This window comes from Hemiscyllium ocellatum, chromosome 19 (assembly GCF_020745735.1).
Source record: "Hemiscyllium ocellatum isolate sHemOce1 chromosome 19, sHemOce1.pat.X.cur, whole genome shotgun sequence".
In the NCBI taxonomy this organism is placed as follows: Eukaryota; Metazoa; Chordata; class Chondrichthyes; order Orectolobiformes; family Hemiscylliidae; genus Hemiscyllium; species Hemiscyllium ocellatum.
This window is the reverse complement of record NC_083419.1, coordinates 45,614,668-45,634,903: the sequence shown is the minus strand read 5'-3', so window position 1 is coordinate 45,634,903 and position 20,236 is coordinate 45,614,668. Positions and strand designations below refer to the sequence as shown.

At 38.2% G+C, this 20,236-nt stretch overlaps 1 protein-coding gene across 1 annotated transcript in view; it reads right to left on the bottom strand.

Annotated features, from left to right (window-relative positions):
• The window catches only part of LOC132825070 (voltage-dependent calcium channel subunit alpha-2/delta-4-like), a 477,734-nt gene that overhangs the window by 260,796 nt on the left and 196,702 nt on the right, over window positions 1–20,236 (bottom strand). Inside the window, exons 22-24 of the mRNA XM_060840078.1 lie at window positions 16,868–16,965; window positions 7,366–7,459; window positions 5,652–5,747 (exon numbers count right to left, since the gene is read on the bottom strand). Coding sequence (XP_060696061.1) covers window positions 5,652–5,747; window positions 7,366–7,459; window positions 16,868–16,965 — 288 coding nt within the window. The remainder of the gene's footprint in view (window positions 1–5,651; window positions 5,748–7,365; window positions 7,460–16,867; window positions 16,966–20,236) is intronic.

The following is a 20,236-nucleotide window of genomic DNA, read 5'->3' as shown; positions in this document are numbered from 1 at the left end:
TTCATACAAAGAATGCAACTTTAGATACTTTTTTTTCATGGGATTTGGGCATCACTGACTATTCCAGTATTTATTGTCCAAAAGTGAAAGGCAAATAAAATATTTGTGCACTGAATTATTCAAAAAATAATTTTAAATAAAAGGCTTTGGGTCCAGCATAATAGCCACAAATGAATAAATGAACCAATTTCAACAATACAGCATCAATGTGAAGGTTTGGGCTGAAGTTTACTAGGTTTGGCCATAGATAGAGTTATTGCCATGGTGTCACAATTGATGTTTGGGTGGCCCATCCAGAAAGGAGCACCCACCCTCTAATCTCATTGGGAGACAACCAGATTTGAACGGCCTTCCAAGGGCATTTTCCGCAATGGATAACCCCTTTGTCATTCCTACCTCCTTGCCCACCAATGTCTTCCCATCTCCCAACCCTGCCCTTAGAAACCTCTGGTTATTGTTGTTATTACTTTCTTCACAATTACAACCTGATCTTTGATATGTCAAAAACATTCTGTTTTTATTTGGTTTTCCAGCATCTACTGCATTTTGCTCTTGGATCAATTAATCTTGTTGCTTTCCTCCATCGGCATCACACCATACCTACTTTCTTATAAAATCATGGCACCTAACTTTTACACTCCTTCAAATCAGTAATGGGGTTGAACTGTCCAAAAACAGGACTAGGTCTATTGCCCCTTTGTTGCCATGATGCCCATTGCTGGACAGCTAGAACTATCCCAAGTTAAACTGGGACTGTACGTCACTTCCAGGATCCAGTTACAGTTCTTGGACTGAATTGTTGGGACAATAATGAACATCAGATAGTGACTGTGTAGAACAGAAGATTTAAAAATGAGTTCCCCTTTGTCTTTGTGTGTTCACGAGGAGTGAGTTTGCTCTTGATAACACCTCTTGAACTTTCTATTTGGCGACCTCAGATATTTGGTCAAAGAAGTAGGAGGTTGTAAACCACGCTGTTATTCCACTTGATAAGCTAACTGGTCTCCAAGGCCATGAGATTTGGGCTACTTGTTGCATGTGTGTTCCTTCAAGCGCAATTTGATTTAGTATAGAAATTGAATGTCTACCTTTCCAATTTAGCTGTAAGAGTCTTGTTGAGAAAAGAATACGAAATGTATTGCATATATATTAATATGGAAGATGTTAAGAGAACACTATCCTCAGATCTATTGCTTATAATCTCATTTTTATCTCTTTACAAATTCCTTTCACATCATCACAGTGGATGATGCTTGTTGCACTCAATCAAGTATACACCTTCTGAACCCTTTCAGATCCAAATACAACATCCACACAAGTATTTTTCCCTCTTAAATATTGTATTGTTATACAGTTGTTTGCATATTGATTATTACTTCTATCCCATCTTTCCCATCTCCATTTGCAACCCAAGTATTTGACTTTACAAATTCAGATGATTTCTAAATTCCAATATTCTCCTTAAGCATGTTCCCTGCAAATTTGGAAGAATGTTAGTTTGATGGATAGAGACTTGAATTATCTTCCTGCTGGTCTGAGTTCTGCAGTTCTTCCTTGAACATTTTTTATTTTCTTTTGCAAAGCACTTGGGAAAATCTGTCTTTTCTTTCTAGCTGTTGTAGTCCTAGCTGTAGCAATTGATTTATTTTTGCAATATCTTAGATTTTTGCACATTTGTTGCCTCTTCTTAATTATCCTCCATGGAATTGTGTGCACCACGTTTCAATTTGAATCATGTGGAATTTGTTACCTTTGGAGATTCTTGTAAGATAAAGACATTGGATATTTTGGTTGAATTTGTCCCTTCTAATCACCTCAGTGTCTAATGTCAGACTTGCATTTGCCATGAAGAGCTATGCATTGTAATGCAGTCCGACTCCATTTAGTTGCAGATTTAATTGTCTGTCTATCACTCTACAACCTCTTTCATGTTGCTTTTTTGCTTGAACTTCATCTTGAGCTTTGTTGTAATTTGAAATATGAACTTATTTCTGTTTGATAGCAGTGGGAAGCATTTAATCTTGACCACTATAGTCATCTTTTTACATTTCTTTGATAGTGTAAAGCAAAGTTTTCACTCCAACATAATTAATCTTCAAAGATGTTGTGTTTTCTTTAATCTCTACCATGAGTACACAAAATTTTCTACTGGCTTTTATTTTTGTTGTTTAACATCTTTCAACTATTGAAAGAGATTGAGTTCAATACAAATCACTTCAAGAGTGACATTTTGATTTTGCAGTACATAAAGATTTTCTAGTAACTTATGTCCCTTATGTTGGAGAATTTCTTGTAGAGCACCTTGAGCAGTTAAGTACAAGACCTATTGGACCATTTAGCTGAACTTCTATCAGCTGTAATCAGTGTTTTTCAAGCAAAATTCTATAAAAGACAATAATGTGACACATGTTCCAGTGCCTCAATTGAAATTGATGAGATGCCAATTGATGTAAATGTTTTGTCTGGGTCATTGATTTTCTCAAGGAAAACATTGGGAGTAACCTCCAAGAGGTTGTCATCCCTCATTTATCTCTTTGTGTGGATAGTCGTTTCCTAAAAAAAGTCTTTACTCAGACCAGACTACGTGCTTCTTTAAATTATTCAAACTTAACTCCTTCAAGTATTTTAGTTAGCAATTTTTACAGTTCTCCAATACCAACTACACCCTCCACTGTACAAATTTTCTCCTGTGGCTCACTTAGTTTCATCGATACAGCCCTGCCTCATGATATCCATGCATTATGGCGGTGATGCCCAATTGGATTTGCAACTTTTCTTTTAAAATTACAGCTCTTGCAGACTGAATTACTGTACAATTCAGGATGTTGGCTATGACTCATGGAATCCTCACCATCTGGTTGACTCACTGGTTTAACTCAGAGTCAGGACCACTCCCATTGAGCACTGCTTCATGATGTGAGCTCTACCTTACACCTGCAGGTTTCTTTTATCCCTGCACAACACCTATCTGGTCTGAAATGCTTTGTATCATTGGCTTCATTCTTCATCTGTGTTGTGTATTGCCACAACGTTGCCACCATTGTGTGTGTGGCTTTCAACAAATCTGAAGTGCTCTTGTATAAATTAGGATATCCACCTTTTGGCCTCACTGGAAGAGTCTTGTTGAGTAAGCACTGAGGTGTGTTGCATTACTGTAATTATTTACAGATTCCATATGATCAACCTTACAGTGAGGAGCACACTTACACCATCCTATCTCCTACAAACTCTTTTTTTACGGGCCAAGTTCTCATTACTGTGAGTGATATTTACTGAAGTTAAGTAAATGTTAACTCTTTCAGGCCTAATTAAAACAAAACTTTCATTAAAAGCCACACAATGCCATATTGCAGTTAATCATCTTATGTTCCTCTGCCTCAGGTAGCATTCAAATGAAAAAGCTGAAAAGAACTAAAAATGCCATGAAGGGGCACCAGGATGGAACACACTGTGAAAAAGAAGGATTTTTTATGAATAGTGATGCATACTTTAAAATAGAATATTTAGTAAATATTAGTGCATCCATTAAGAGAAAGAAGTACTTAATGTAAATACTAATGAGGCCATTAAAAACACAGAAGGAAAGTTCTGTGTTCAGAAGAGTTTGCACTCTTAGGCTATTTTGTTTCATATTTTTGAAAGAATTTTACTTAGCGAGGTTAGATGGTTAAAGGGAAAACGCATGAATGTGTCAGAGTAAAATGTACAATGGACAGTTGCACTTTTATTTATAGTTTGGAGAAGGCAATATTTATCAGATATTGTCTAATTTGTCTTCTTTGAAATCCCATTTGTTTGTTCTTCAGTTGCCCTTCTGGTAGGCCTTTCATTAAACAAGGTAATACAAAATCCTGTGCAGCATCACTACTGTGGAGACTTTGATTGTTTACACAGCAATTCTTCCTCAGTATGCAGAGGCAGTGGAAGATTATGGTTGGTTCCACAATAACACAAGACCTGACATGGATCTCATTATACTTTGCAATACTGAAGGAGGAAATAGACAAGAGTCATTAGTTTGCATAATAGAGGATATCCCTTGTCATAATTAAATTGATAGTGCTTGTATTGTGACAAGTAGCAGATAGCAATCATGGAACCACACGGGAATCAAATAAATAAAGAAGCAATCTGAAATATTTTTTAAACTTCTGACAGAATTAAAAGTCTTTGCTGTTAATTGTAAAGTTATGGCAAAATAATTGTAAAAGCTCTAAGGAGATTGCCAGTCAAAATTTAAGCACCCTTTTGAATCATAGCATGTAGGAGGGGATCAGGGATACAAATACTTAAGCTGTAGAAAATCCATGACAATTTTTACTGCATCCCTAATAAAGAACAACAGATGTTAGATTGTGTGGGAGGAAAGGGAAATCTGACTGATATCCTCTCCCAATTATATCCATATGGGTCTACAGCAAATTTATCACTACCTTAATCAAATATTAACAGAGGCTATTTCCTGTCCTTGGAAATGATGATTAAAAAAAGGTAGACATAAATAGATATCCTTTTACAATTTTGTTATACATAGCAAATACAGAAGGCTTTTCATTTAAAGCTAATCTAGTAATGCCTGAAATGTAAAGTTGCAAGTATTGCCAACAGCTGAATACTTAATTAACTGCTTTAAAGCTCAATAGAGAAGCTTAACTAATCTTAAAAAACATATTTTGTTAAATTTCCAGTAAATTATGAAATCCTTGCTGCAATTTATCTTACTTCTAGAAGGATGAAATGTGAGTACTCATATTGTTATGTGATCTTTGTGATTTATACATATCATATATATGAAATATTATTTATTTAAGTTTGGGTTTTAAATTTTGAGTTAATAATATGTTTGTTTTCTGCATGCCTGAAGTTAATAGTTAACTGGTAAGTATTTATGTCACCATGGTGATTTTTTAAAAAATAGTTTGCATCTTAATGGGTTTGTGTCTCCTTAAGAATTTTATGACTTAGCAGGTGGAACTATTGAGCTTTAAGGTTTGTTAGAAATGCTGAAACTTAGGGAGTATTTTTAAACTTAGGAGAAACACTGCTGGCTTGTTGGAAGAGATTTTGGAGTCAATTTTATTTTGTTTTGGGAATTTCTGTGAACCACTTGTACAGAGATGCAAGAAAGGAAGAGCACTCCTGAGAAAGGGAGAATATAATGAAAATAGGTCATCTCAGAGAAAAGAGTTAGTACTGGTTCCAAGCTTGAAGTGTTGGGATAAAACTCTGAAGAGGTTACTTGAAGGCAAATATATAAGCTCAGATATATGGTAGCTCTTAGCAAAAGCTATCAGCACCTTTAGTTCAGGAGTCAAAGTCACAGCTAAAATGGAGTTAAAGTCACAGTTACACAGTTACATTATATCTATCAAGATGTTAAAAAAAAGCAATTTTGGTGTGTTTTTAAATTTTTTTAACTTTTGTGTGATAAGCAAATATTGATTATTCTATTTTATCTTAATTTGTTTTGCATAATAAACTTCTGTTTTATTGTTAAAACAAAATCTGAAATGCTTGTCTTTCAGTGAGAGACCATCACATTAAAATGAAAACAAAATATGCTATATCAAGCCAATATCAGTCTGGAATCTGACTTATCCAGTAATAACATCGGTACAGATAATACCAATATTTGATTAAATTGCACCTACTTGTTTGAGCTCTTCTCCTTTCCTATAAAGGGATAGCTTCGCATCAAGCCTGCACGAGTGCCCAGGAAAGCCATTTCAATGCCGTCTTCGTTATTTCTGTAAAACAGTCAAAGAAACTTCATAATGAAGTTGACAAAATACATGTTTTCCTATGCATAATATCAGGATAAAAGGTTGGATTACCCTCACAGTGCATCCAACAAATGTCAGATAATAAAGGGATAATTGCTCAAGCTCTTAAATCAAAGTAAACCTGATTATATCATGGAGGTCTATGCCACTAAACTATAAAGATAAATATAAAACATAAATCAGAACCTCCAGATTCAATGAATATTTTTCACTTTTTTTCTATTCTACATACTTTATAAAAGTTATTATTTATGATGACATCAAAGACTTAATGAATTAACAGAGCTTCAGACATACAAACAAATCAAAATATGAGAATCAATTGTCAATAGATTAATGAAGCCATGCGTAAACGTAGCAGTAGGTACACTGTGAGTATATCTGCACTAGATGGCCTACAGTAGTTCAAGAAAGTGACTCATGCCTCCTTCCCATGGGCAATTGGAGATGGGTGACAAAACTGGTCTTGCCAGTGATAAGAGTGGGGTGCCGGAAAAGCACAGCAGGTCATGCAGCATCTGAGGGGCAGGAGAATCAGCGTTTCAGACAAGAGCCCTTCAGACAAGGATCATGATTCCTGATGAAGGGCTCTTGCCGAAAATGTCGATCCTCCTGCTCTCAGATGCTGCCTGACCTGCTGTGCTTTTCCAGCACCACACTCTCGACTCTGATCTCCAGCATCTGCAGTCCTCACTTTCTCCTTGCTAGTGAGACCCATGTCTCAAAAAAAATGAAAAAAAAATCTGGAATGGAATAGTTGGCACCAACAATTAATTGGAACAGTAAGTGATAAAACAAATTAATCTAATGGGAACACCAAGAAGTTAATAATTTATTAAACATAAGTCAGCAATTACTCAAGCTATTCCATAACAAGAATGCTGGCAAATACATTCATAGATTGGCAGATACAATCAAATTACAGCAACAATTAATCAGTGAACACAAACCTAAATGAATATATTCATGGAGCAGAAGCCCCCCCCCCCCACCCCCCCCACATATCCATGCATTTTAATATTTCTGTTCACTTTTCTTTACAGTCATAGAGTCGTAGGGATGTGCAACATGGAAACAGACCCTTCAGTCCAACTCGTCCATGCCGACTAGATTTCCTAATCTAGTCCCATTTGCCAGCATCTGGCCCATATCTCTCTGAACCCTTCCTATTCATGTACCCACCCAGTTGCCTTTTAAATGTTGTAGTTGTACCACTTCCTCTGCCAGCTTGTTCTATGCGCACACCACCCTTTGCGCAAAGAAGTTGCTCCTTAGGTCCTTTTTAAACCTTTCCCCTCTCACCCTAAACCCATGCCCTCTAGTTCTGGACTCCCCCACCCCAGGGAAAAGACCTTCTTTATTTATGTTATCCATGTCCCTCATGATTTTATAAACCTCTATAAGGTCACCCCTCAGCCTCCAACACTCCAAGGAAAACAGCCCCAGCCTGTTCAGCATCTCCCTATAGCTCAAACCCTCCAAACCGGGCAACATCCTTGTAAAACTTTTCTGAATCCTTTCAGAAAGGGGTTCTAAAACATACTTGACTATTGATGGAACATTTTGTAATTGTCATCCTTACTCAGAAATGTTCATGGCTATGGCTGTCCAGTAAGCTTCAATTGGAGCAGTTACTACAGCATCAAAGAGAACTTCTTGCAGCAGTTCCTCATCACCTTCATAAATGAATAAAGATTTAAAATGGATGTGAGCAGATAGGTGGGACAGTAGACAAATTTAAATAGATAAATACATGAAAAAACAAACTTATCTAGATTGACAAATTGACATAGAAAACTCAATACTAGATTAAAAAATACTTGTGTCTACATGGAAAAATATAGTTCACAACTATTTGAAGGATATTTGCAATGTTGCATAAATATACTGATACTAATGAGACTGATTGATAAAGAACAGAAAGTGGAACAATATATAAATACACCAAATAAACGGCATTTATGCTTTCTGGGTGTAAAATGCAACTTAATAAACAATTTAGATGCAAAAAAAACCTCTTTTCTTAACCCTGTGATGAACTATATTAACCAAAAATTTAAAAAAATAATGGTTATGGGCAGAATCTTCCAAGCCCCTGTGGGAATTGGTGTGTTGGGAAAATAGGATGAGCTCAGCAGAAATGAGATTGTTGACATTGAGAATAAATAATCCAATTCTCCAACCAAGTTTTGAATGTCGAGATGAGAATCTCAGTACTGAATAATGAGAGAAGTATTTGCAACCATCGGCCTACATTAGCCATTAGCACCTAATCCTGCTTTATTGACAAGGTAGTTTCCCAATGTCCCACCAATCAAATAGAAATGAGATATTGATAATTCCCAAATAAAAGTCAGTATGGTATCTAGTGTTCAATATCAGTCCAGGGCTTGGACACGATCAGTCTACTGCCTGGAACATTCAGGATCTGAGATCTGTATCACCGCAGTCCATAGAATGGGCCGCAGTAAGTCCTGCAGGTGGAGTTCAACCAGTACGGGAATCATCAATCAGAGAACTGCATAGGGATCAGTCAGAGATCCATTCAATCTGCAGTCAGGGCTGTCCATCCAAGTAGATCGGGGATGGGCCATAGTCAGTCTTGGGGGGTAGGCTCAATGAAAGTCAAGGAAGATTATCGGGGATCATTGCTGAGGTAAGGAAGTATTGCAAGGTAATTCCAGGTATTGAAGGCAGAATGCTGGAATGTGGAGCAGACAATAATTTTGAAGGGACGAAACTCAATATATGATGGAATGATTGGAAGACCTCTTTCATATTGAAAAATCAATGGTTTAGTGGTCTTTTCAATCTTAAACCTCAGCCCATAGCACAGTCCAAGAACCTCCCATGCACTCATTTTGCTGCAATGTTTCTTTTTCAACTATGGTGTGAGTTTTCTTTGAAATATAATATGTTATCTTTATTACTCAACCCTCTTGAAAGCAGCTAAGAGTCAACAACATTGCTGTAGGTCTGGGATTACGTGTAGACTAGACCACGAGAAAAAGGGCAAGTTTCCTTCCTTAAAGTACACTAGTAAATTGATGGTGGTTGCATGGTTATCATTAGACTAGTTTTTCGCTCCAGCTTTTTCTATTCAAATTCAAATTTCACCATCTGCCAAGGTAGGATTCAAACCCATATCCAGAAAACATTACTGTGGGATTCTGGATTACAAGTACAAAGGCATTACCACTATATCATTGCTTCCCCATTTAAATCAGAGCAGGTCCTGATGGCTACAGCTTGCTAAATGCTGATCTCATCCATTGTGTGAATGCTGCTTCACAACAACTTCTCTGCATGTTCCAAAGCCATCTTCCCAACTGACATTGCATCCATGCAAGTTGGCTTTGACAAACCATCGTCTTGCCACATTATCATGCCTATTCTTTGACAAGCTCACACTTTATTTTGGACATCAGGGAGATCAATGACTTGCAAGCTTCTTCCAGCTCACTTTGTATGCAGATACACAAATGCATCTCAATTTCTGCACAGGATGCAACTTATGGGTCTTAGAATGTTTTCTTGGCATTCATTTGCTTTGGATTTGCTTGGATTTGCTTGCTGTGTGTTCTTCACATTGCTTTCTTAACACATACTAACTTCAGCACTGACTTACTGACTGCTAGCCTCTGCACATGAGCTTGAGAGCTCAGTTACAGGCTACCAGTCTATATACGACTCATATTGTTTTTTTCGAGCATAAGGACGTTTTGTGCTCAGTTACAGGCTTCTAGTCTTTGCGGCTTGCTATGCTTTTCAGCTCAGAGGGAGAAGCGACAGCTTGTGGTAGGGAGCTTGTGATGGAGGAGCATGATTATAAATTCATGGAAATTCTGAAAACATTGGAGGATGCAGGCCAACCTTCAAGGACAATTGTGAATTTGCCCTAAACAGGCAATCTATCAGTACAATAGGGGGTGGTATGTCAGCTGTGCAGCATTATGCCATGTCAACATCACACCTGGCAGCTTCCATGGCAAAGTCAGAAGTCACACAACACCAGGTGGCAATATTGTGAAAATCAAAGGGAACAATCCTTAACAGCAAGAAGCAGTCCTATACTCTCAGTCAGGGGGTACCACAACTATCAGTCAGGTGCATGATAATGCCAGTGACCAGGGAGACATGTCCATGCAGTCCAGGGATTAGGGCACAGTCAGTCCTGCAGGGCAAATATAAGTAGTCTGGCAACTACTGGTAGGTCAGTCAAGGTATAGTGGAGATATTTGGTCAATAATGGTCAGAGGACCCATCAGGAGCAATCCTTGTAATCCTGAGGAATGCAGGCAACCTCAAGTCTTGGGAATGGGCTTCATTGTACTGCATCACTGAGAAAGATGACAGTACCAGGAGTCAATTAGAGATAGTCAGGTGGGATCTCATAGAGAAGAAGAGAGAACTGGGAGTGCTAGATGTAGGACAATTCAAGCAGATCATGATAGCTTTGGCTCCTACATGGGAAGAATGTAGGATCAGTGACTGCATGGGCACTTCCAAGGTCATGGGTTCAGGGGGCAAAGTGGAGACAGTAATACTTGCATAAAAGTGCTCAACAGAAATGGGAGAGGCAAAAAACTCACAAGGCCACAGGGCCAACAATACTCAAGGATGGTGGGAAATTTATACACCACAAGTGGAGCCAGCAAGACACTCACACTGAACAAAAGTTGAAACCTTATCATGTCAGATCAAAAGTCAACTGTACAAAGATTATACAAAATGGCTGGAACAGCATGAAAAGTGAGCAGAATAAGTTATTGTTACCTTCCTTCAGGGGTAGATTAAAACTTGGAATTGGAAACCTGACTAGGATCAATTGCAGTAATCATAACTTCACTGATTCAATAATGGCACCAAACTGGCTTTAATTTGCATTCATCAGTAGATCATCATTATCCAAGAGTGCATGTTAAAAATTACGACTTCAAGCAATCATTACTGTTATATTGTGTATACCAATTGCCTCCTCTTCACATCAGCTCAGCAGCTGCAATAAGAACAAGGCACTTAAAGTGGAATCTGAATTTCCAGTTTCACAAACACCTTCAATAATGAGGAAGGCAATGCTTTGCAGCTAGATTCACATATGGAACTGTAAGCATGTGAGGACATAGTTTATGACATGGAAAAGTGGTCTTTTATTTGAGGGAATATGCGCTACCATGTTGGTTTCCTGCCAAGATTCTATGCCAACAGGAAAACTTTGGTTGCAAAATGTATAGGTGGATAGTATCAAGTACCTCAGGGCTCCTTATTAAGGTGTGACATTGGGAAGCCTCTGTGGCACTTTGTGCGAGGGCAATAACACGGCTTCATTGTGATGGATGTGATAAGAGTTCCTTCTATAAAACTGTTAACATTCCCAAATTCCCCACAGATTATTTGCTGTCACGTGGACAATGCAATGGCTAGAGTTATTGTGACCTTGATGTATATCCCTCTTGAAGACAATGTAAAAGGAATCAGTAACTAACACTTCATCAATGAACCCCGAAGCATAGCAATGTCTCGTGGCTGCTGAACAGCATGCAGAGGGAGAAGCAGCAGGTGAAGCTTCACCAAAGAGGCAGAGGAGAATATTGACATCCTGAATCTACAGATCTTACTGAGGTTTTTTTCAACTGTCTAAAACACAGTGCATGCACTGATTAAGGATATTCTAGCTATCGTCTCTGGACTACATAATTTACTGGAGCAGGGCTGATGTTCAGCAGGATTGGATGGCAATCCCATCCGAGTGGTTGTCAAGGTCAAGCTGTCCTGAACTTTTATGCCAGTGGTTCATTTCAAGGTGAAATTGGGGAACCTATGTGGCACCTCCAATCCTCAACCCATAAATGTATCTGGGATGTAACTGATGCTATTTTGTCAAGAGTACAACTGCCCTGAATTCCGACCTCTTTCCAATGAACATGGACCGTACAAGGCTGGCTGCTGGAAGACAAGTGCTACCCCCTTCAAACATGGCTAATGCCACCTTTGCAAAACCCTGAGTCTGAGACAGAACTAAGTTACAATTTTGCTCGCACTTCCACAACAGCCATAATGGAACAGACAATCGGCCTCCTTAAGATGGGGTTTTACTGCCTGGATCACTCCAGCGGAACTTTGCAGTTTACCCCAGAAAGGATTGCCTGCAAGAAAATGGCATGCAATGCCCTTGATTGGAGCAGCCAAAAGGGACTGCTCTGTAATCAGGCAAAATGGGGGAACAACAATCTCCTGAGAATGAAGGTGAAGACAAGGACTTATAAATTCAGACACTTACAGCACAACTGACATTTAGCCTACTGGGTCCATGCTCATCAACAAATGTCGCATTCACTAATTACATTTTTCAGCTTTTGGGCCAGAGACTGGAATAGATTTGAATGTCTAAATTGTGTTCAAATGTTGAGAGATTCTGGCTCAATCATCCTTTCAGGCATTGAATTTCAGACTCCCACCATCCTCTTACTGAAACAAAGTTCTCCTTAACCCTTCCCTAAGCCTTCTACTTCTCACCTTAAATCTAGACCTCCAGTTCTGACACCTCTACTAATCTTCTTATTCATTTATGCCCCTCATACTTTTATAAAAGATAAAGTTGTCATAGTCCTAGAAGGCTGCTCTCTCATGAGGGAGAGAGATGGCTGTCATCAGTTTAGCCTGAGGATCATCACACTTCAGGCAAGGAGTGGATTTGAGAAGGCAGGATCTTCATAGTAACCTCAACCAGTTCAGGAATTGAACTTGCGCAGTTTGTATCTCTCTGCATTGCAAGGTAACTGGCTAAGCAACTGATTAACTTATACACATTTAGTGGATTGCTACCAACCTTCACTATTCTCAAGAAAACAATCACAGTTGATGCAATTTGTTCTTGTGTCTCAGATCCTTCTGCCTGAGCAGCATCGTGAAATTGACTAGGAAAATGGTCCAAGAATGCAAAAACAAGTCGAACTCAAGAGGCCAAAAATAACTGAACTGAAACTCATTTGCTGAGTTTGGACTAATTGTTTAACGTTCCACTGTAGTGGGCCTTCATATTTGGGAATAACCCTAGAAGTGATTGGGAAGACTGCATGTTGCTCTGGATCTCAGAATGTTACAGGCTTGAAGCTCTGCTGCTCTCCTGTTGTTTTCCATTTTGGCACTCTGATTCTCAGCCCTAGTTTGCACTGGTTGCTTCCTGGGGAATTTAAAGTCTTTCTTCTTTTGACTTCTATCTTCTGTCACAGTATTTCTGTGGTTTGCTACCATTCTACATTTTTCTTCAATACTTACTGTTTTTCTTTAGTTTCTATTTTATCTTTGCTATAATCTGCTGTCACTATGTTTGCCTTGTTATTGGTATGTTATGGTTTGACTCTCTTTCAAATAACTCTTCTGCAATCTGTGTTCATTTCAAGAAGACCCTTTCACTTATTTGCTTGCTACCCACGCATTTAGAGTTCTATATAAGCTTACGGCGTCTTCTCCATGATATCCTGCTCCAGATTCTTTCCACATCCCACAAACCACAGGCTTTCTGTTTTACAAGCTGCAGATGGTCTAAGCATGCACCTCCTGGTTTTCCTCCTCACCTAACTACACCATGACCCTTGAGTCTTATTCCTTTCAGAAACACAGCAATTGTATTCTGATGATGCAGTGGTGAAAAAGCAAGAGGAAAGAGCAAAAAGATAGTCATGCAAGGAAATCCTATCAATTGCTCTAACATTCATAGCCATCAACTATGATAATTACATTGCATGTAATTTAGAAGATAGCTTAGAATTGAATGTGTCCTCTTCCAAATGCATTTTGATTTAACCCTTCCCCCCTCACCTGCATTCCCCTTAATGGGCTTTGTTTGTACATTAATCAACCAGAACACATGGGTGAATTACTGATGGTGATTAATTGGAGAAAAAATATACAGGTAATTTGGTGCTGGAGGGATAAAACCATTCAATTCAGTGTAAGAGCACTTCTGGATATAAATGAAAGAAACAGAGTGTGCACGTAAGGGCTCAGATGCCAGATCTCCAGAGATCAAGATCACACAAGAGTTCTTCATGTCAGAAGATTTGATTGCAATTCCAAGGATCTGACACACTTGCATGGTCACACAGTCACTACACATTGAAAGAGTGTAATCCCTTGCAAATCATCTACATGTCATACATGTTGATGTGTGACACTCCAAAGCAATGTGCATGTAACTAAGGGATCCTGTACTATGGGGATACCTATAATGTCCACAAAGTCACGTGCCCAATCTGCCTAAAGAGTAAGAATGAAATATTTTCTACTGTATTGGAATACAGAGTCTCAGCAACCTCCTTTTGTGAAAGTTGATGGCAAACCTGGAAATGCTGCAAATGTCACCTCTTCTAGCCTTGAAAGATCTAGGTCCCTAAAATGTTACAGTCATGGTTTCTTCATAAGCATTGGTAATGCCATCCTTGTCAGACTGAGGGTGGAACTCTGGCTGCAATCTAGTTCCACACTTCCATAATGATGTTCTTATCAAAGTGCAAATGTTTGACACTCTGTTTCTTACTGATGATCGGGTGGGTGAATTTCTACTTGAACCTCTTAGGTGGATATGGCCATCTTCTCTCTCTCCACCTCCTCCCTCTTCTACCAGCTCATCTAGCTTTGTGTCACCTCTGTTCATTATTATGTTGAATTCATGCCACTGTAGGTATATCCAGAAGCACATGGTTTTGTGCAGAGTTCTTGAAGTCAGGATAAAGTCTTTTAGCAAGTGCTGTACCACTCTGTAGAGAATTTAGCAACTTCAGAGAACTTTAAAATCAGCAAATTCCTCTAACATTGTAGCTGGTGAAAATCAATCTGCAATCTTCATGTGGAAGTGGACGATGATTATAGGGGAGTCCTTTAAGCTGATTTCAGGAATGCATTAACTGGAGCATTGTTCTCTAAAAAGACAAGGCTGGCATTAAACTAGAACTGCACACTGATTAAGATCACAACCTGCTTACTCTGCATGCTTCAGGCAGAAGCTTCCTGCATGCATGATAACATCCTTTCTAAATTGTCCTTCGAGCAACTCATACTACAAATGTGTCAATGTTTTAGAGCCAAAACAGTATTCACAATGATAACAAAACAAACACTAAGGAGCTAAATTCAGCACCCAGCCTCTATAATAACACCACTGTTATGTTAATTTCAATATAACAAGCAGAAAGGATCTGGGCGTTCTTGTGCCTGAAATGCAAAATGATAGCATGCAGGTGCAGCAAGTAAATAAGAAGGCAAGTGGAATTTTAATCTATGTTGCTTTAGATTGGTGTTGAAAATAGAGATGATTTGTAACAACTGTACAACGTGTCAGTGAAGCCACACTTAGAATACTGTGTACAACTTTATCCTTTACAGAGGATATATTGGCACGAGAGGAACTTCAAAAGAGATTCACTGGGCTGATTCCTGAGATGAAGGGATTAATTTATCATTAATAGCTAAATGGCTAGGAATTTATTTATTAGAATTTAGAAGAATGAGAGTGATGTTATTGAAACATAGACGATTCTGAGGGGGCTAAATAGGGTAGAATCTTGAACTAGGGGATGTATGAGGACACTCATTTAAAAGTCAGAAAAAATTTCTTCTTTTAGAGCGTAGTGAATCTCTGAGATTCCCTACTCGAGAGAGCTGCAGAGGCTAGATCATCAAAATAATTTAAAGTGAAGATAAATAGATTTTGAAATATGGTGGAGTTGAGGGCTATGAGGAGTTGGCATGAAAGAGGAGTTGAGGCTGAAGACACTACAGCCATGATCTTATAGAATGGAGGTTAGAGGGGTTGAATGGCCAACACCTGCTCCAAATTCCTATGTTCTTATTTTGCTTGTCACACACAGGACCTGCCACTTCAAAATACATCCAGGCAGTCATAGATAAATGGGAATTATCGATATTATTCTTCCAGGCAGAAGGCTGCAGCAAATTATATGTGTAAGCAATATTTAAGGTATAAAAGCCACTAGTTATACCGTGTTATTTATCTCCACAATGAGAATGTCAATGAATCATTCTTCTTGGTTCATAATTTGATGTGAAGACAAACTCAAAGGGTTGTGTTATTTATGCACAAATGATACTGCAACATCAGGGGAAGGCATATGTGTGACTCAATGTAAAGATCAAATATTTGCAGTCCTAGATATACCACCACACCATTTGTAAAAACAGCATCTATCTAGTTAGCCATTGGAATGCATCGAACAATGTGAAACTGCTGTCCTTGCACAACAGAGATAAACTAAACTGAACACAGAAAGTGATTCTTTTCATTTCAGGCTAAGTACTCTTTAACCAATGAAATAAAAGTGTTAATTAATGCCTCTCATGTACTGAAAATTAACTATTGTCACTGTTGAATTGCATTTCTTCATGTTTTCAAATTTGTTGCAGATTTCTTAAAAAATCACAATCCTTCAATTTAATTTGTGAGGGGGAAACACAGTTCTTTGCCCTGATTACTCATATGCCAGATGCTGTTTTCTCTCGTACAATGTTAAGAATGAGCTCAACAAATTGACATACTAAGATTTATAAAACCTAAACATGCAAGGGCAAGCGTAACTAATTGTAGATGCCATTCGATGCCCTGCCATGACAACTAATGAACCCCTGTGCTCTGGAACTGACAGCATAGCAATGCTAATATGTGGGAGTTGCATTGTAAATTCACTGGCAATGCAGAAGAAAGCTATTTCAACTATTCTTGATTTAACACATGAATTTCCTGACTGCTGCTAGATTCAGAACTTTTGTGGATTGCCTTGTTTCTCTGCATGGCACCTGGAGACTAACTGTTTACTGGATACAAAGTAAGGAATATCTTCCCCCAAAGGCATTTACAAGCTTAGATTCCTGTACCACTTTACAATAAGTAGTCATTTAACTGACAAAGCTTAATTGAGTCTTTTTATAAATGCAGCTATTTTCAGTTGATGACACTAGACTTTCCTTGTGATGAGAAAAATATAGAGTTTTGCAGACTATTCAGTTGCTGTTGCTTACACCATCAATAGGGTCAAGATATAGATCATGTTCTATGTGATTATACTCACATTCTAAATCTGGTTCCTGTCCAGTAAGATAACGAATTACAGCCTCTTTTTGTGATAGTTTGCGATGGTCTGGATCAATGTCAGTTACACAATAAATCCTATCAGGAAGGGATAAGCAAAAATTCCATCAGTTACATTTACAATTTTCATCAAAGCCTGAGTTTTTAAAACCATTGGTGTTCAAAAATATATTAGCTTCAACTAACTACAAATATGGCATCCCCCTAAATAAGTTAATGCATTAAATTACTGGTAAGGATGTAAAATAATACATCATAATTAGCCATGATTCATTGGTAGCTCTCTTTCTTTTGATTAGAAACCCCATATGTATTTTGATTGGTGCCACATTTATTGTTCTAATGAGCAATGCTGAATACACTTCATGAACTCTACTTCAAATCTATCATTGCCAATTTGGTGTGTTCAATCTATATGATGATTAAAATCACCCATATTGGTTGGAAGCATCTCTTTTCAAGTTCTCATCTGTGCTTGATTTATGCTCTTGCCTGACTGCTTAGCTATTTTTCAGGACTATATAGTGCTCCCCCAAGAGACTTAATTGTCTTGCTATTTCTTGTCTCCAACCAGACTGATTCTATCTTACTTTTCTGAGAAGATTTTTCCTTAACAATAATAAAACAAAACTGAAACAGACATAAACTGAAATTGCTCTCCATAAATGCTGCCAGACCTATTGAGCTTCTCCTGTAATTTCTCTGTTTATTTGATTCCTCACTAGTGTGCTAATTAAATCTTTTATTATCAGATACCTCAGCCACTTTTTCTTCCTTGGCAAAAGTGAGGACTGCAGATGCTGGAAATCAGAGTCTAGATTAGAAGGGTGATGGAAAAACATAGTAGGTCAGGCAGCATCCGAGGAGCAGGATAATCGATGTTTCGGGCAAAAGCCTTTCATCAGCCCCCCATTTTTCCTTCCTATCCATCCTTCTAAATTGACAAATTGCCTTCTGTATTGTCATATTGAGTAGACACGGGTGTGTTGCAATTTTAAAATACAAATAACATTAGTGTGCACTATGTTAAAAGGCTAATGTTAACCTTTAAGATAGGTGTCACAAGACACCAAACATTTGGAACTTCAATTGCCCACATTTCTGGAAGCTTTTAAAGTGGACTACCAAGGATAACCTTAGACAAACCCTTCGTGGATATCACATCAGCAAGTTTCAAGAACCATCCCAAAATAAGTAGGGGAATAAGATTTCAGACTTTTTCAGATCTGCCAGGTAACAAAAGAAAGCTAACAACATTGGTTATGCACAAGCAGTTGCTAAAGACCTCAATATGTCTCTGTTGTATATCAATGGTCCTGAATATGGAATTGGCAGGTGCTTCATTAATAGGAAAATAACTATTGATTGCTCTCCATATTGAACCACTGGCTAGAGATCACATAACCAAAACTCTGATTTTTAAAAAAAAAAATCTTTTGAGTGATTATGTACAGAAGTAATAACAGAAGAAACATCACAACAAAAAAAAAGGCTGTACATTGGGCCTTTACAGAGACAAAGTGCTTAAAGCTTAAAAGCTCTTCAAAACCTTTTCCAAAAGTGATGAGTTCACTTGGAAAAGGAAAATGGCCCTCTAGCTACAAGAATTACCAATACTGCCTATCCTATCTACTTTGCAGCCCGAATTCCAAGGAATCCTGTCTTCAGTATCTGGACTCAGATTAACTTCAAATCCAGAATGCAAAAGCTCCCCTCCTTCACCAGATTCATACATTCACATGAAATGTTATTTATGCTTGGTCTAATGTACTATAGCAGTGAAATCCTTTTGTTTTACTGCATCATTCTTGTTTATATGTGGCATGTATAAAATAGCCATAAACTTTTCTAGTAAATTGTGGGAATAAATAATGCTTCTTGTTTGAAAATCTTTTAAGTTAAAAGTCTATGAGAAGATTTGTAGCTAGGGTACTCATTGTTGTGCTTCGGTTTGCCGAGCTGGGAATTTGTGTTGCAGACGTTTCGTCCCCTGTCTAGGTGACATCCTCAGTGCTTGGGAGCCTCCTGTGAAGTGCTTCTGTGATGTTTCCTCCGGCATTTATACTGGTTTGTCTCTGCCGCTTCCGGTTGACAACCAGAAGCGGCAGAGACAAACCACTACAAATGCTGGAGGAAACTTCACAGAAGCACTTCACAGGAGGCTCCCAAGCACTGAGGATGTCACCTAGACAGGGGACGAAATGTCTGCAACACAAATTCCCAGCTCGGCGAACAGAACCACAACAATCTTTTAAGTTTGCAGCTAGTGACATTGTAAAAACTGACGAAACACAAATGGGGTTTAGAAAAACACTTAAGCCTTATCAAAAATAAAACTAGCCTGATTATGGACAGAAGGAAAGTAGAACTGGAGGCTTCTGGTTTGTCTTTCATTGTCCACAATGATATTTTTGTTCACTTGATGTCCACTTTGCAATATGTCTCTTAAATGTGACTAGACCGTTTCTATTATTTCTATTTGTAAATCTAACTGATCTATCTGTTATATGAGCTGTGTGAACTCAGATAAAGAAGCTTTAGTTTTTTCTTTTTACATGTTTTCCCATTTCTGACTTTATTGTGCTAGTGAACATATTTGTATGCACACCCTGTCTATTTCTGTTATACTCTGGTTTCCATCCTCATTCCTGATGAAGGGCTTATGCTCGAAACGTCGAATTCTCTATTCCTGAGATGCTGCCTGGCCTGCTGTGCTTTGACCAGCAACACATTTGCAGCTGTGATCTCCAGCATCTGCAGACCTCATTTTTTACTCCATCCTCAGATCACTACTTTGCAATATTTTGTTGTCCTTTCACTTTAAATTGATCAATTTCACATTACCATCTGCTCTCCCTTCCCTCCCATTGTTTTCAAGGTCCTTCCACAGTTTAGTTGCTTGATTTGACAAAAAATAGATCCCAGCATGACTTGGGCAAAGCCCATCCTAATAAATAGCTTCTCTTTTTTCCAGCACTGGCACATGTTTCTCATGAATTCGAACCATATTTCTCTTCCCAGTCTTTAAGCCAAGCAGGGGTGAGAGTATGTAAAGCCAAAGGTCTGAATTTAGACATGTAGGTCTGAATTTTGGTTTGCAAGGAATCAAATAACCATAGCAGTATAAATTATCTATAATCAATACAAATGCTTCTATGTCACTTCAAATTGTATAGAAACATCAAGTTTTCCTTTCTTTACCTTCCATTACCATCAAGACCAGGGAACAATGAATTTGCTCTCTGAGAGCAGCTTCCCGGTTGGTGAGTTTAAAAATTCTGACCTGTCAGTTCACTGACAGTCATTTGATGATCTGTTCTCTATTAACATCAGCACTTCATTTGTCTGT